We start from the raw sequence: 16,062 nt of genomic DNA, 5'->3' as shown, positions 1-16,062 counted from the left end.
CCTGTTTCATAACTTGCTGTGTAACAATTAACCTGTTCACTGGTTTAACAACGTTTATCATGTGATTCATAACCAAGAAAAATCACTTCATACTAAATGCTTAAATTACCTGTTGCATAACTTGCTGTTAACAATTAACCTGTTCACTGGTTTAACAACGTTTATCATGTGATTTATAACCAAGAAAGATCACTTCATACTAAATGCTTAAATTACCTGTTACATAACATGCTGTGTAACAATTAATCTGTTCACTGGTTTAACAACGTTTATACATGTGATTCATAACCAATAAAAATCACTTCATACTAAATGCTTAAATTACCTGTTTCATAACTTGCTGTGTAACAATTAACCTGTTCACTGGTTTAACAACGTTTATCACGTGATTCATAACTAAGAAAGATCACTTCATACTAAATGCTTAAATTACCTGTTTCATAACTTGCTGTGTAACAATTTTACCTCTTCACCAGTTTAGCAACGTTTATCATGTGATTCATAACCAAGAATGATTTGAAGTTAATTCTTTCTTTCTGTCTTTCTAATTATGTTTTTTCTCTTCTGTTTCTTTTTTTCTTGCTTCATTTTCCTTCCCTGTTTTTTTTTTTGGTTCTTTCTTTGGCAATAATACACTTTGTACATATTTCATAAAAAACACAAATGGAGGCAAATGTAGACAATAATACTTGATTGTTTATCTTATCGTTTTAATATCACATCTTTTACTAAAAATAAAAATTAGTTTGTTTATGTACATATCAAATGAATAGGTTTAATAATTTTCAAAATTGTATATTATAAAATAAAGTTTATAATTCAGAAACTTGGTTTGGGATTACAGTAATACCATTTTGTAGGTATACAAATTAAAATAAAGTTAAAATTTATTTGTATATATTAATATTGAAACAAACACAAAACTAGGTAAAATATTATTTACAATTATTGATGGAAAGGGAAGCCAGTTATAATGTACTCTTGAAGTGATTTTAAATACAGGAGTTTTTTTTATAATAAATTATAAATTTAATTATTATATTATGCTTCATCGTCTGTACAACTTCATCGTTGGTACAACTTAATCTTTAGTTACATTTATATACATTAAGTTGCATGGTAGTCAATACTTACACTGTAGTCTGGTATATCAAGATTTGGGAGTCCAGTTACAGTAGAGATAAAATATATTTCAAACACCAATTTTTGCTGAAAATGATTTTGCTAAATTCTAATAACCAAGTAAATAAGAGATCTTACCATCATTTGGAAATGAAGAATGCAATTGAAAGGCTAGTCTTATTCTAGAATTTAATTAGGGACAGTGTATTGTTTTTCAGTTTGACTATTTCATATTTCTATATTAAAACAAGCTTGCATTTTAATAACTTTTACCATTCAAATAAAAAAAGTCCAGTACTTGAATGAAGACTGACAAAGAGTTACTTTTTGACTACAAAACCAGTAATTAATTTCCTTTAATGCCCGGTATTTCTATCTGAAAAATTTGATAGCTTAGAACTGTGGATTGCCAAATCCAACCTGTTCTTGAAGACTATGGATCTCGGCAAGAAGCTCTTCATCTTGGAGGTTGACCTTGAGGGCGTACTTGTACGACTGCTCTGCCTCAAGTTGCCTGTCTGTCTGCAGACACACCAGTGAAAGGTAACCCCATACCAATGGGTCACTGTTATTTAATATATTTGCTTCTGATAGGGCATCTTCTGCTTCTGATAACTCACCAAGCTGAAAAGGTGTAGATTAGTTTTAGTAATGTGTGGTGAAGTTATTATTATTACGTTCATTATTGAAAAAATATTACAGTAATACACTTCACTGTTCTAAATATAAGTTCCAACTGATTTTCTGGATGTCACCATAGATGACATCCTTGACCTTGATGAAATATTCGTTCAATAATAGACATGAAATTAAATTGAATAGTCTTATTCTTATCCTGTCTACTACCAACACGTATAGGAACCTTCATTCATGAATACTATTATTATATTATATGTATAAAGCAAACTAAATAAAATTAACTCACCCGATAGCAAGCTATTCCAACACCAAGCCAGGAAACACATGATGGAGATCTCTTACATGCTAGTAAAAATGTGTTCTTTGCTTCTTGAAACTAGAAATAAGAAATTAAACTGAAGTGAAAGTGAACTCCAAAGTAAGAGTTGGTTGATTCATGGAGGAATTACTCCATGGTTGAATAGTTGACATTGATGTCGGAACCTATTTAACTATGCAGTATCAGTAGTACAGTTCACCTTGATTAAAATTGCTACACATCCCACAGTCTGTGCTGTTCAAATTCTTTCAAATATATATTTGTCTTTTGTGCTTAATAGAACATCGGTTGATTTTATATTTGAATGTTAAACATTAAATAATGCAAACTTTTCCATTAAGTATGCAACTTTACAATTACTCAATAGAATATAAAGCACTCAACAGGGAATATGGCAAATGTTTCTCAGGTCCTGTTTACCAGACTTGATGAGACAAATCCTCACCTTAGAATCTTGTAGGTATATTGAAGCTAATCGTAGGTATATTGCATGTGTTTCTTTCGCATCAGCAATAAATGATAATGTTCTTTCATAGCAGTTTCTTGCTTCAGCCATGTTCCCTTGTAAGTAGTGTAAATGTCCTTGAATTGACCATGCTTCTGGATCCTGGGAGAACAAATTATTGTAACATCAATACTGTTGTTATCCATAGATACTTTTAACTGCAGGACGTTGAACATCGCTACATGTGATATTGCACAAGAATACTCCTCTTCAACCCCTTGTTATGTCCAAAAAATGAATACAAACCTGTTGTATACAATTACCTGATTGCTTATAACTAGTGCTTCTTTGATGCTTTCTTCTGCTTCTTCCAACTCCTTCTTTTGTAGTTTTAGTCTTGCTAATGCAATATAATAAATGGCGCTTGGTCCACCTTTAGGGGCAAGTAACTCATGGGCTAGAGCTCTCTCACAGAACTAGAAATGAAATATGACAATTAAAAGGTTGCTGAAACAGTACATATTATTGTTTTAATTCAATAGCAAAGAAACTCATTCTGTTAAAGATTCAATAGTACAATGGGTGAATATGTTTTTGAAAGACTGCATGGTTTCTCTTTTCAATGAATACACATTTTTGTATGAGCAGCCATTAAAAATAACGATTTAATATTATTTTACTATTGAATGGAACAGAATTACCAACAATGTGATACAAAATAAATCTATCAAAATTGCGAGGATATACAGTAGTGTTTTAAAATTGTACAATCTGGTTCAATATCTACCTGCATGGCTTTGGTTTCAAGCAAGAATTCTGCAGCCATAATGTATATGCTAAATTCAGGTGTTGGTGTAGGCTCCCTGACCGGCTCTTGTGCTTCAGGGGTAACAGGCTTGCTCCCTGCTTTACTGACACTACCTTGGCTCTTAGAACGCAATCCTTCATTGCTTAGTGCAGCTGTAGTGAAAAAATCAGTTTGGTTAGGACATTCTTTATATAGAGAGCTTGTCAATATAGATGTTACTATAATATAGTAGATCTTCTTTCATAAACATATATAATATATAATTATTTCATGTCAACTATAGCTGCAATCGCACTGGACTTATTTGAGTAAAATACCAGAACCTCAGGAAAGGAAATCTTAATACTGTCCGCACATGGGCTTTCATGGCTGTTTTACCACTGTCAAGGTATCGGTAATAAGTTTTTATTGCGATTACCGCTTATGAAATGCAAAAATGTTGATAAAATTCATTCATAACATTGATGCATGGTACCCATGATTTCTGTAACTACAGGTTTGACATGCCTTACTGGATGCAATTAAAAATGTCATTATGTGAATAAAAAATAAAGATGGATACATTCTTGAATTCCGATTCATCGGAAATCAAGTTACTAAATTTTTACAAATCTGCAGTATCCAATTGTTGAAGTGCTTGCTTTGGAGGTTGTAGGTCCGAGTCCGAACGGAGAAGCAACTTACTTTAATTTACTAATCATGCAGTACATGTTACACGTACAAACGTTGAGCAAAATGTTTTGCTATTTTTTTCAAATTGTGTGATTGAAACAAAGTAGCAAAGGAATGTACATACAAGTGATAATATATAGAGATCAAGCATATATGCAACACAAATGGATGGAAGCAAGAAAAGAAAATAGTAAAATGATTAATAGTGATGTTGAACTGCAGTGAATGACAGTGCTATAAAATGTTACAACAAACTAAGTGACACTATTAGGTGAGTTGCCAAATAACGTTTTTTTTTGTGTGTGTTAAATAATTAGTGGATCTGGATCTAACATGGATGTACTGTAAATTGAGTATGAAATTTAGCTTTGTTCATAGAGGTACTATACAACTAGAGAACTAACTACCCAACAGTGATTCACTGTTGGGTAGTTAGTTCACTGAAGTTATGTAAACAGGACATGTACTTATGTGACAGGTTGGGATGTGATTGAGTTGGAGTTAGACTCTCTTGTATAATACCTCTATGGCTTTGCTTCAATATTCAATAAACAAAAAGATTAGTTTAAGAAATAACAGACAAAAAAATACTCATGATGGCGCTTAGCATATCTCTTGGCTCATTTTAGTCATTTCAATTTTTGAATCTCAATTGAGTACATACTGCTGGCAACATCATTATTGAGAAAATCAACCTTAGATAACAGATCACATCCATGGAAAATACTAAATACCGTATATATTATAGGTGTGATAATGTAAAATTCTAAAATAATATTGTTTAATAATCAAACCTGATTTTGAAGAAGAAATAGATAAGCGTTTTTTACTGCCAATTCCCCCCTGCCTGTCTTTAGACAGAGAGTTAGATAAATGTCTGCCATCTGGCGTGGCAGACGTCTTGCTTACTCGTGGCACTGGGGGTGGCCTGCCTGAAGCAACGTTTAAAAATGCAAGGTTAAAGTTTAAACAGCAATCAATTAGTAAACAAAATAATACATTGTTAAATGAAATATTTAATAGCTTGTATAGTCATTTTGATTGCATATCTAGAAACATTGTATGAATGTGATGCATATGTGGCTATCATTTGCAAATTTTTTTTAGAGCCACACTTCAATCATAGCAGTGTGTTCTCTCAATTTGAAAACCAAATCAATTTCAAACAATTATTAGGCAAGATATCGAATCCTAAGGTACAGTAACCTTTATCAATCAAAGTATAGTCTTGTTGCTCTTGTTATAATATCTTTGTTGGGTATCCTAGCCAATCACTACTAGACAAGTGTTTATTTTATGTTATAGTTTCAGGAGAACACTGCATAGCATTGATTACCAGTAAGTTTGTTTTGGATATTTCTCTTACTGTATTTCTATCATTTTTGTTTCTATAATACACTAGTAGGTGAAACTATAGAACATTAAGAGAAGAATCCAACAAAAATGAAACTAAAATCATACCAAGAGTTACAGGATTAAAAGCAAACATTAGTTTAAAACAAAAGAAAATTAGTAGGAAATCAATCTATCTCCCCTTTATTTTATTCAAAAATTAGTTATTCAATATTTTACTTAATTACAGAGGTAATACATTCACTGATTTAATTAAGGTTTAGAGAATCTCCAATCAGGTCAGATCAATATTTTACTCCATGTTAAAAATGTTTGTATAGATTTATGCATAGCAATGTAGTCCACACACCACTGCTGAAGCCTATTTTCCACTAGACACTTGTTTGTGCGAACAGCTTATATTCATCTTTCCATCTTCCAAATTCCTCTCTGCGATGAATACTAGTTTTTTGCTTCTGAGTTTTTCGCTTCAGTGAAATTAGCAGTAATTGTTTTTTTCAAAACAAAGCGTTTGCAACAAATCAGAGTTCAGGAAATGAGAAGCACAGCAGATAAGCAATGAACCAAACAAAGTCACAGCTATTTGCTCGTGTAGTGGAAAGGGTAGAGCGGCAAGTTAGCCTAGTGGAAAACAGGCTTAACAACAGCCCCTTCAATAAGTTGAGTGGGAGCTCAAAATAACCAAAATGAGTATCCCTGTAATTAATTTGTTAGCTGTTAGCTAAAAAATCATTAATTGTTTTTTATTTTTTGGACAAGCACACCTTCAAGACTAACCTGTATCAGGCTGGTTGTCAACTGTTGCATCACCAGTGCCAGCCTCGGGAATTACTGAAATGACTGATGGAGGAACGGGCTTAGCGATTGAGGCCTCTGCCTGATCTTTTGCTATCTGTTGCTTTTGCTTTGCTACAGCATGAGCAAAGTTCAATTTCTGGGCCTCGAGGAAAGCAAACTCTGCTTGTATGTCATTATCAACACCATCATAAAACAAACCTAAAGTCAAAAATAAGTATCAGAGAGTATGAGAGTTGTTTTTTTGGACGAATTTACACTAGTAATTTAAGCCTGGCTTCCAGATAATCACTACAGGACATCTACAATTAGGTTAGTGATGCATGAATAGCCAGTATAGCTTCAATAGTTAGTAGCGCTTAAATAGCAAATCTTGTAGATTTTTCTTACATTAGTAAGACAGCATGTAACAAACAGGGCAGTGGCGTACTCTAAACGCTGGAGGGCTTGATATATTTTAATGCCTGTTTTTCCTCTGGGCACTGCTCAGGGGACTCCATAACTTCTGGGTTTAGCCAGTAACGCTCATAGCCATTACGCCACTGATGCAGATTGCATAAAATCCTGGATATTCTGGTGACGTTGATTAAACTATATGCATTAGAAGCTCACCATAGTTGGTTCTTATTAGTTAAAATTTTGATCAATCTGGTTTACACTCATGCCAACACAATAACACAGTATTTATACTTTGGTTGACACCTAACACTAAAAGAAATATTTGGATTTTATTGAGGTGGCAATTACACAGAAATTTAAATTTGTCAACAGAATCAGTCAACATCTTGCACTTCTTACCCAGCATTGTCCAAGCAAGGACACTGTCAGGACAAGCTGCTGTAGCAGCCTCAAAGAACGTCTCGGCCATGTCATTACGTTCTTCCATTGCACAAACAGCTCCATACAAGAGAAGGCCTGATAAATGCTGTTGGTTTATTGAGATTGTCTCTTTAAAACACTCTTCTGCCTTTGTGGTGTCATTGATCAGTAAGCAGAAGGTGCCATAGTCAAACCAATTATCAGCGTCACTCCGGTTCTGAGCCAATCTCTATAGAAAACATAACCAGAAGTAATCATATATTACTGGCCGTACTTCAGTGAACAGTGCTAGATTGCACAAAACCTTTTATTCCAAACAGCTTTATATAGTTTGAGACTCAATAAGTTATGAGCAGTCTAGCCAGTTACTATCAAAGACTATCCTGTAGAACAGTGTCTTTTAATTTATCTGTTTAACTTCCAGAAATTTTAATTATCACTCAAATCTTCCTTCATCTTCAACCTAACATTTCACACACCTATACAACAGCATTATTCTATTATTCTATTATTATTCTGCTCCTTGACGTTTTGAAGAGAACTGTCAAGTTAATCAACATTTTGATCAATATCCTTTCATAGTCCTCAGGAGAGAGAATATTGATTTCCCCATTTAAACTTTTTGAACAAAGTCTATACAGTACATTCAGTGGACTGGAAATTTATTCTAAGGTTTTTTATAAACTAGAGTATACTTACCTCTTGATAATATTTTGCAGCCAACTCATAATTCTCATTCACTTCTGCCTCTCTGGCAAAATGTTTTAACTGCATGCTGTCCATGAGTGGTGATGGCACTGGAGTTTCATCTTCTAATGAGAGCACTTTACCCATTCCAGTATGCATCTCATCAACAAGAAACACATATAGCTCACTCAAAAAAGCCTGTTTAGAACAATCAATTTAGTACAGTAAACATTCTTAAAATCACAACCATTGGGCTTAGCCATGTCTAATACAAAGGTCGCATTCATAAACATATACAGCCTGAATTTAAATGTATTACTTCCATGTTTGTCTGCCTTTTTATGAATAGCCTAGCGGCCACATTTTTGATCGCGATTAGAATATAAAGGGTAAAGGACAAGTTTATTGTTGATGGAATATTTTCAAACTTTGTTTTAAATGGTCAATTAAAAAATATAAAACAATTTTTTAAACAAATGTTATACCTGTAATTGTTCCTTATCTGTGAATGTTGAGGTTTTTAGGTATTTCTCACGTACAATTTTAACCACTGAATGCTGTAAAGTAAATTGAATGTTATTTAAAGATCCTTCACTTTGCCAAATTATGTCAACACAGAACTCAAATCATCTTTGATAAAAGGACCTAATTGCGCAAGAGCACTTATGTGAACTTTCAAGCAACTGAACAGAATTGTATTGTGTGTGAGAGGAACTGATTGTAATGATTCGTGGTTGCCAATTCCGTCCACTATTCAAAGTTGAAAAGAGGAAACAAGCACTTTTGCATCATCAAACTGTTTGCAGTTTTTTTTACAAATTTTAGGTTAAAGTCCTGCTTTTCATGACTCAACTCGAACTCTCCTAATTATTTCATGTCTTTCATCCTATTGAAATGTTTGTATGTTGTGAAAGGTGCCACTCTTATTGAGTTAGTAGTTCAGTATACTCTCCTGTGCCTGAATTTAAAAATAACAAACCTTAAGCTGTTCCTTAAAGGCAAAATACTTGCCACTGCTATTGAGTTCATAGATCAGTTTTCTACGTCTATCTTCCACTGCCTCATTACCCTGCGGCAGTTCACCATTGTCTAATTGATCTGCAAACAAGCCTCTGAACTCTTCTAGGACCAAATTTGAAATAGAGCCAACTTGTTGATGAAAGTCATCTACTGCTTTCTGGGCACCATTTGTTCTGCGAGGAAACAGTGGTCTCGGCGGAATGTACTCAGATACTCTGGAAAAAGAAAATTATGTTTATAAAACTTGAAACTAAAGAAAGTTTAGTTAAGTACAGTAGTAGAATCCCTATTAAAGACAGCTTCAGCTTTAGCCCCTTGTGTTTATCACAGCAGTGGCCAAACAACGCTGCTAGTTGAATCATTTTGTTATGGAAACCAAATAGTGGCATAATGTCCCAATGGCATGAAAAGGAACTAATAATGACATTATATTTACTTCTCTGCTAATTCTTCTGGCTCTCGCTTTGGTACTATAGGCTTATCCAATGAGAACTCAAGAAAAATGTAGCTTCTAGCCTCATCATACTGTTGACCTTCTAGATTCTGTTGTGGTGGTATCTCAGTTTCTACAACAGTTTCAGAAGCTGGTGCTGTCTTTAACATTGAGGAAGGTTGCTGTAAAGATTTGTCAAGAAAACCTAAGTAACTTTTTCTTGGAATAAGTTTTACTTTTGGAGGAAGATCCTTAGAGCGATATGACATAAAGGTAAGGGATATCACACTAGCATGTGAAAGACATGTCTGTGCCATATTGCTTGTATTCTTAGGCAAGTTAGTTTACTCTCATTGCCCACTGATGGGACATAAACCTGTATACTTACAATGTTCATGTAAACAATAAAGAACTTGGTATATATAGCTTAATCTGAATTTCCACAGTTTCATATAAGTAACTCTTTCAAACAATAGACTTTCCAAGCTATAAGGTTTTATTAGGATTTACAATGCAGAACCTACTCAAACATGCCCGTCAAGTGTACGAGGTATGCGGCCTAGGACAAGGCTTACCATCATTGCTTATAGGAAAACCATTTAACAACAGGAGGGAAGACACACTGAACGTCTCATTACGCTTTCCGTCCTGATGCGAAAACTCAGCATTTTGGGAAAAGTGAATCTGACATTGCAATTTTCAGAACTGTTTCCACAACTGGTACTAAAGATTTGTATACTTTACCTTCTTGTTTGGGTCTTTGGCTGCCTTATCATCTTTGCCTGCTTTGCCAGCTGCTTTCACAAATGGTGAAGCATTTCTATGCATAGCAGTAGCCAACCGGACAGCTTCTTCAGCTAAACCACCTTTGCGCTTGGTCTAAGTAACAATTACAAAACACGTTTTAGATTCTCTTTTTATTTGTAATTTAGATTCTTAATTGTTTTGATAGCAGACATCTATGCTATTTATCAAATAAGTGCCAGCTCATGTCTTTATGCCTTAAAGCTCTGTGAACAATATCAAACTTTATGTGACAAAAAAAAAGGTGATGTGCCCAATATATGGACATGATTTCATACAACTACCATATTTGGGCACATCACACTTTTTTAGTGTCGGCTGAGCTTAAGAAGTGAAAGGGAAAAAACTAACTTAAAATAATGAATAATTCTTAATTAGAAACATGCCAGCCATGCATTACATTAAAGAGACTTGTATATATATGTACCTTTTCACATAGTTCTTGGTCATTGAAAGAATGTATTCTAAATGCACCTCTGATCTTTTTAACTGAAATAAAGAACAATAACTTTATCAAATGATATATAGAATCCAAGAATTTAACAAGTGTCCACCTCTCGACAGCTGATAATTAAACTCTAGTGATCGTCACCTTTCCTAATTCAAATTGGCGCGCTGCCTTTTTGAATGGCCTAGCTTCCTAGGATGATAATTCAAGATGAGGTCATAGAATGTAAGTTTATATTAGAACAGTAGGTGTATATAAAACAAATAGTGAATGTTTTTTAAAAGATTGACTATTCTATTTAACTTGTCTCATAAAATATTCTCACACATAAACATTCTTTTTTTGTATACTACAGGTTGAATTTTGATTGAGCATTATTCACGAGCCTATGTCATCAACAGAAGCATGAAATATTACCATAATGCATGGCAAGTGATACAACATCAACCAATCAAATGGCATAGATATACGTATGTGTGTTTTATATTTGTCTACTAACCTCCAGGGTATAGCAATGGTGCAAAATTCACATATGAAATTCCATGAAAGTAAATTGGATTGTCCTCGTCTTTGCCTTTAGCTTTGGCAGCAGCAGGCATAGGTGTTCTCATTATCTCAACTGGCCAAACTCTTGTCTGCGCAATCTTACTTTGGAGGCTAAAATAGACAAGATAAAGATTACTGATTTTGTTTAGATTACAGTAGAGCCTTGATCAAGGGCATACCTGCAGGACCCGTCAGTGACCTTTAATAGGGGTTGGAATAGTGTTAAAACATGTATTAAGTATCCCCTAATTAGGGTGTTAAAAGGACAGCTATACTATAGTTTTTAGCTGCTTTAGAATATGAACTACAAATTAATGTTCTACATTTTGTGAGAAGGTAAGAAATATAGCAGAAAATACTGTGCATCAGTCCAAGTATATTGTGATATACTAATAAAAAAACAATATGTCACTTGTTGTTTAAGAGAAAATTATTCATTTTTTTAAAAAAGCTGTTTTCATTATCATTATTTGTTCACTTAAACAGCTGTTTCAGGTCTAATACAGTGATTCATTGTGTGTGTATTGAGATTTTACCTTTGGATTGCTGTTTTATCCATATAACATCTTCTTTCGCTGTTCCAAATAACGCGGTTCTTTTCTGTTTCAACTTCGATTCGAAAGTCACGATCCTTTTAAAATTAAAAAAATAAGAATAGGAAATAAAGTATGGTAGGTAATCAATAAATAGGTTTTTTTTTATAATAAGTGCAGTAATAAGTAAAAACCAACCTCTTTGCCATTGAGTTCACCGTCTTCCTCATCATAATTAATTGATTGCACAAATCTAAAAATGAGAAATAATGGTCAATTATTAAATTTAGAAAAGAAGTGAAAATGAACAGATAAACAGGACAACTAAAAATCGCTGTCATTATCTGTAGACATGGAATTGCTGCTAACAGTTTGACTAGAGTTCTGTGTGCCTTGTGTTCGAAGGTAGAAGATATATACTTACTGGTCGGTAATATAAACAGCAGCTCCCTGGGCTGCACCTGGAGCTGCCCATTTCTTCTGTTTCGATGGTTGATCTTTGTCAGACGCAGACTTCAAGACACCATTGGATAAAACCACGGTTGTTTCTCTCTATTAACAGAAATGCATTAGTTTTATTATTTTTATTCTAAAACATATTGTGAATTTATTTACGATATTCTATAGTACAGTATGTTATATTTCATTAGCAGTAGTGATCGCAAGAAAAAAGAACAATCTCTGTGCAGGCCACAAGGTTATCAAAGGCCTCTGAGAAAAAGTGGTCAGGTTAAAACCTTACCAACTGTACTAGTGGATTTTGGCCCTGAAATGTCACAGAAAAATATGAACCTTACATCATGCGTTATTGGCATTGGTAGTGTGACATTGTAAAGAAAATGTGCACCACTTGGGTTCCATGCTTCTGGTACTGAATAAGCAGCTTCAACCGTCACTGTCATCAGGTTGCTCTCTTGCAACTGGTCATTGGTCAACAATGGTTCATTCACAGAGATTACCACATCCAACTCCGGCTAAAAAAGTGACCAAAAATGTAATAAATCAAATTTTTTAATTTTTACCTTAAATTAATTGATAAATTTGCAGTATATCACTGGGTGGTTTGAAATTAAATCAGTCAAAAGAAAAAAGTCAAAACACTGTCAAGAGTACCATTTCCGACCATCTAGGGATATCATTTACCTAAATTCACTTCGCCCAAGGTGAGGGGTGGGACCCTATAGATCAAATACTTAGTGCCTGGGGCCTCCCTATTTCAGATTCTTGAATGTTATAAGTTTGCTTCTTAAACACCATATATGTACATGCGACAGAGATCAAATTGATATGCCTATATATATTAATTTATCAAATGCCTGTCAAAATGTGCATGGAGGAAATCAGTTCAACAACTTTAATTATGGGGTCATTTTAATTTTATTCAATGTACAGCCAACAAAGATAAAACCCCCCACTATTCAAATGATACACTTGTATGCACACTAAATGATGCCTACCATACCTTTGGGCTATCAGGGGGAAGGTTTTCGAATGGTGATCCTGCAAGTGGGTGAACAATGAGTGTACTCTTATACTTGACTTCACCCTTTAAAACTGGAAGGAGGTCAACAGTACATTGTCCAAGCAGCGCTATTCGCTCTTCCTTTTGTTTCTTCTCTTTGGGAAGAACCTCGACAAGAGTGACTAAAAAAAGAAAGTGAAAGTTTTTTTAATTAAAATTTTAAATGTTTACATTACACATTTAAGGGAAACATATGGCTAGGACTGGAACCTATTCCAAGTTTGGTGCCATAGAAAACAGAATATACTGTACAATAACTTCCATTGGATGGGATACTATTCCATATCAGGTACAGTACTTCTAGAATATGTCAGTGTACCCATTTTGTGCGTGTAAATTAGTATTTACTATTGGTACAGTAAACTGTGCCAATTATAGTCATTTTGATGTAGAGGATATTACTGTATCGATCATACATCAATTAAATGCAGGCCATTAGGCACATGGTCGACCATACTGAAATAGAACATGACATAAAGCTGTCTACACTATCAAACTAGTTCAATGACAACAAATGTGTGATGTGCCCAAATATGGTAGTGATATGACATTATTGGGGACACCACATTTTTTTTGTCACATAAAGTTTGATAGTGTAGGCAGACCTTTAGATGCACAGTCAAACATGCTATTATAGAAAAATAGTGTCAAATTTATAATATTCACTAGACCACGAAACTTACAGCAGATATGTCTACAGTTTTAGATCACCTAACTTACCAAGGATGTTTAAAAACTATTTTCTGTTTAGACCACCTAACTTACCAAGGATATGTTTAAAAACTATTTTCTGTTTAGACTACCTAACTTACCAAAGATAGGTTTAAACGCTATTTTCTGTCTAGATCATCTAACTTACCAAGGATATGTTTAAAAACTATTTTCTGTTTACTGTAGACCACCTAACTTACCAAAGATAGGGTTAAACACTATTTTCTGTTTAGACCACCTAACTTACCAAGGATATGTTTAAAAACTATTTTCTGTTTAGACCACCTAACTTACCAAAGATAGGTTTAAACGCTATTTTCTGTCTAGACCACCTAACTTACCAAGGATATGTTTAAAAACTATTTTCTGTTTACTGTAGACCACCTAACTTACCAAAGATAGGGTTAAATGCTATTTTCTGTCTAGACCACCTAACTTACCAAATATAGGTTTAAAAACTATTTTGTGGCTAGACCACTTAACTTACCAAGGATAGGTTTAAATGCTATTTCATCAAGAACAACTGGGTCTTCAAAAGTACAATCAATTTTTGTGTTAAAGTTATACTCAGCGGCAACATCAGCGTTAGAGTCAACTTTACTTGATTCTCCAAGCGCATTTGTACCGCATTCAACACGAACTAGTGACGTCAACGCATCTCCTTTACTACCACGCTGAAACCAAAATATATGTGTTTGTTTATTTTATAAAATAAAACAGCTCATGGCTAATACACTATATTATATCACTGTATACCACCACTTCTATCGCTAGTTAACAGAAGAGTCCAACTCTTACTGAAATTTATTTATTTAGGAAAGAATGCATTTCTTTTCTTAAAAATAACAATACTAATAGTAAAATTTGTTCTATTTGTTATATAACATTCGATTTAAACAGTTCTTTTCTTATTCTAATAAATAATTGCACTTGACCATAAACAGTTTTTTTACTTCTTATATTTGCAAAAACATTTCTACTGTAAAAGCACAATATAAAAGTTGACCAGTAGTAATAGTATCTTTTACTAGGGCCTAGATCAGATAAGAATACTGTTACTGTTTAGTTATTGCAATCAGTAGTTGAATACAATCGAATCAATCATATAAAACATTCAGATAAACATCAACATGGTATTAATTTATGTAACTACTAACCAAATTTCTGGCTCTCAGAACTGTTACATTGATTGGTTCTGGAGATCTTTGCTTCACTGTTTCCTCGTCAGTCATTTTTCTTCAAGGTTTTGGAATTAATCAACTGGGGCAGATTGCTATAAGCGGTCTATAACCGGTCTTAACGCTTAGCCGGCTATAATTCGTGACGTAGCAAGTAGTCTTACATTATAGACCATTGCTATACCGCGGTCTAACCTGTAAACGGTCTTTAAAATTAAAGCCTACTCGAAGGAGTCTTAAAACAGTCTTAAACCTCTCTTTTTGTTGCTTTTACGTATTATTTATCGTCAAAGACAACCAATAGAACGAGTTTTAAGTGTTAAATCAAATAATAACGGTGATTTTATTCTTATATAGCCCTAGAATAGATTTTCTTGCGTAGAAATGTACGTACTGTTATGATTGTGAATTGAACAAGCGTGACGAACATTACCTTATTTGGTATTCTACGCGCAAAGTACGCCCTCAATTTGTTACTTTACGCGGTCTTATCTAAGACTGTTTTATAGCAATGGTCTAACAGGGGTGGCTTTAGTAAGACCGTCTATCAGATAAAGCCGGCTTTAATCGGGGAGTTAAGACCATTAGTTAAGACTGTTTTATAGCAATCCGCTCCTGAACTTTTCTGTAGTGTAAAAAATAGATTTTTATCTATCTATCTAGGCTAGCCTATTTATTTTTATAAATGAATTGTATTTTTATGGAGACAAAAAACTTGAATGAAATGAAAATACAACATGCCTAGGGCCTAGTAACAATCTTTCGGTTCAACCTATTAAAGTGGGTCGAAACGTCTCTGATTCGCCTGGTGGTCCTTATAAATCTAGGTTGCTGTGCATACTAGCTAGCTAGGCCTGCCCAATTAGCTGAGTAGTAGGCTCGGTAGCCTAGATATATTAACGTTTTTTCAATGATTACATACATAAATATTACATAGGATTTCATAACCCCTTAAAGTAATTACATATGTTTACAATGCATTTAAATAAATAAATATTATGCAACTATAAAAGTGTGAAAATTCTACATACATTGGCTTTACCTGAAGACAAAAACAACGAAAGCTTGAGTTTCCATAGGAATAAGCAAAAACGCATGCGCAATAGACATAAAGTTGGATAATTGTAAAATAAGAACTTCCTCTTATTTTAATTTTGATGATCCGCAACGATTTTGCTCATCGAACCATATAATAGGTCACCTTTAGG

The 16,062-nt window shown here is 33.9% G+C and overlaps 1 protein-coding gene across 1 annotated transcript; it reads right to left on the bottom strand.

The window, feature by feature from the left end:
* Positions 1–758: 758 nt before the first annotated feature.
* LOC140060713 (cilia- and flagella-associated protein 70-like) lies at positions 759–15,923 on the bottom strand. Its single transcript, XM_072107031.1, has 22 exons — positions 15,897–15,923; positions 14,834–14,987; positions 14,164–14,350; positions 12,906–13,087; positions 12,241–12,417; positions 11,868–11,995; positions 11,642–11,696; positions 11,447–11,541; positions 10,864–11,021; positions 10,344–10,405; positions 9,857–9,991; positions 9,116–9,294; positions 8,639–8,894; positions 8,145–8,216; positions 7,672–7,857; positions 6,952–7,201; positions 6,136–6,354; positions 3,313–3,485; positions 2,849–3,001; positions 2,526–2,687; positions 2,048–2,137; positions 759–1,746 (listed from the first exon to the last, which is right to left on the bottom strand). The coding sequence occupies exons 2-22, from the start codon at positions 14,906–14,908 to the stop codon at positions 1,516–1,518; spliced, it is 3,225 nt and encodes a 1,074-aa protein (XP_071963132.1). The 5' UTR covers positions 14,909–14,987; positions 15,897–15,923; the 3' UTR covers positions 759–1,515.
* Between the last annotated feature and the right edge of the window lie 139 nt (positions 15,924–16,062).

This window comes from Antedon mediterranea, chromosome 10 (genome assembly GCF_964355755.1).
Source record: "Antedon mediterranea chromosome 10, ecAntMedi1.1, whole genome shotgun sequence".
Classification (NCBI taxonomy): domain Eukaryota; kingdom Metazoa; phylum Echinodermata; class Crinoidea; order Comatulida; family Antedonidae; genus Antedon; species Antedon mediterranea.
Note: the sequence above shows the minus strand (reverse complement) of the source record. Positions and strands in the feature narration are given on the sequence as shown.

What these genes read in the sequence shown, in the direction of transcription:
- LOC140060713 (XM_072107031.1), bottom strand. Translation starts at nt 14,908, where the DNA reads ATGACTGACGAGGAAACAGTGAAGCAAAGATCTCCAGAACCAATCAAT. An exon ending in CCTTTAAGGAACAGCTTAAG is followed by an intron (nt 8,217 to 8,638) that starts GTTTGTTATTTT and finishes TTTACTTTACAG; the next exon opens with CATTCAGTGGTTAAAATTGT. An exon ending in TTGGAATAGCTTGCTATCGG is followed by an intron (nt 1,747 to 2,047) that starts GTGAGTTAATTT and finishes ACACCTTTTCAG; the next exon opens with CTTGGTGAGTTATCAGAAGC.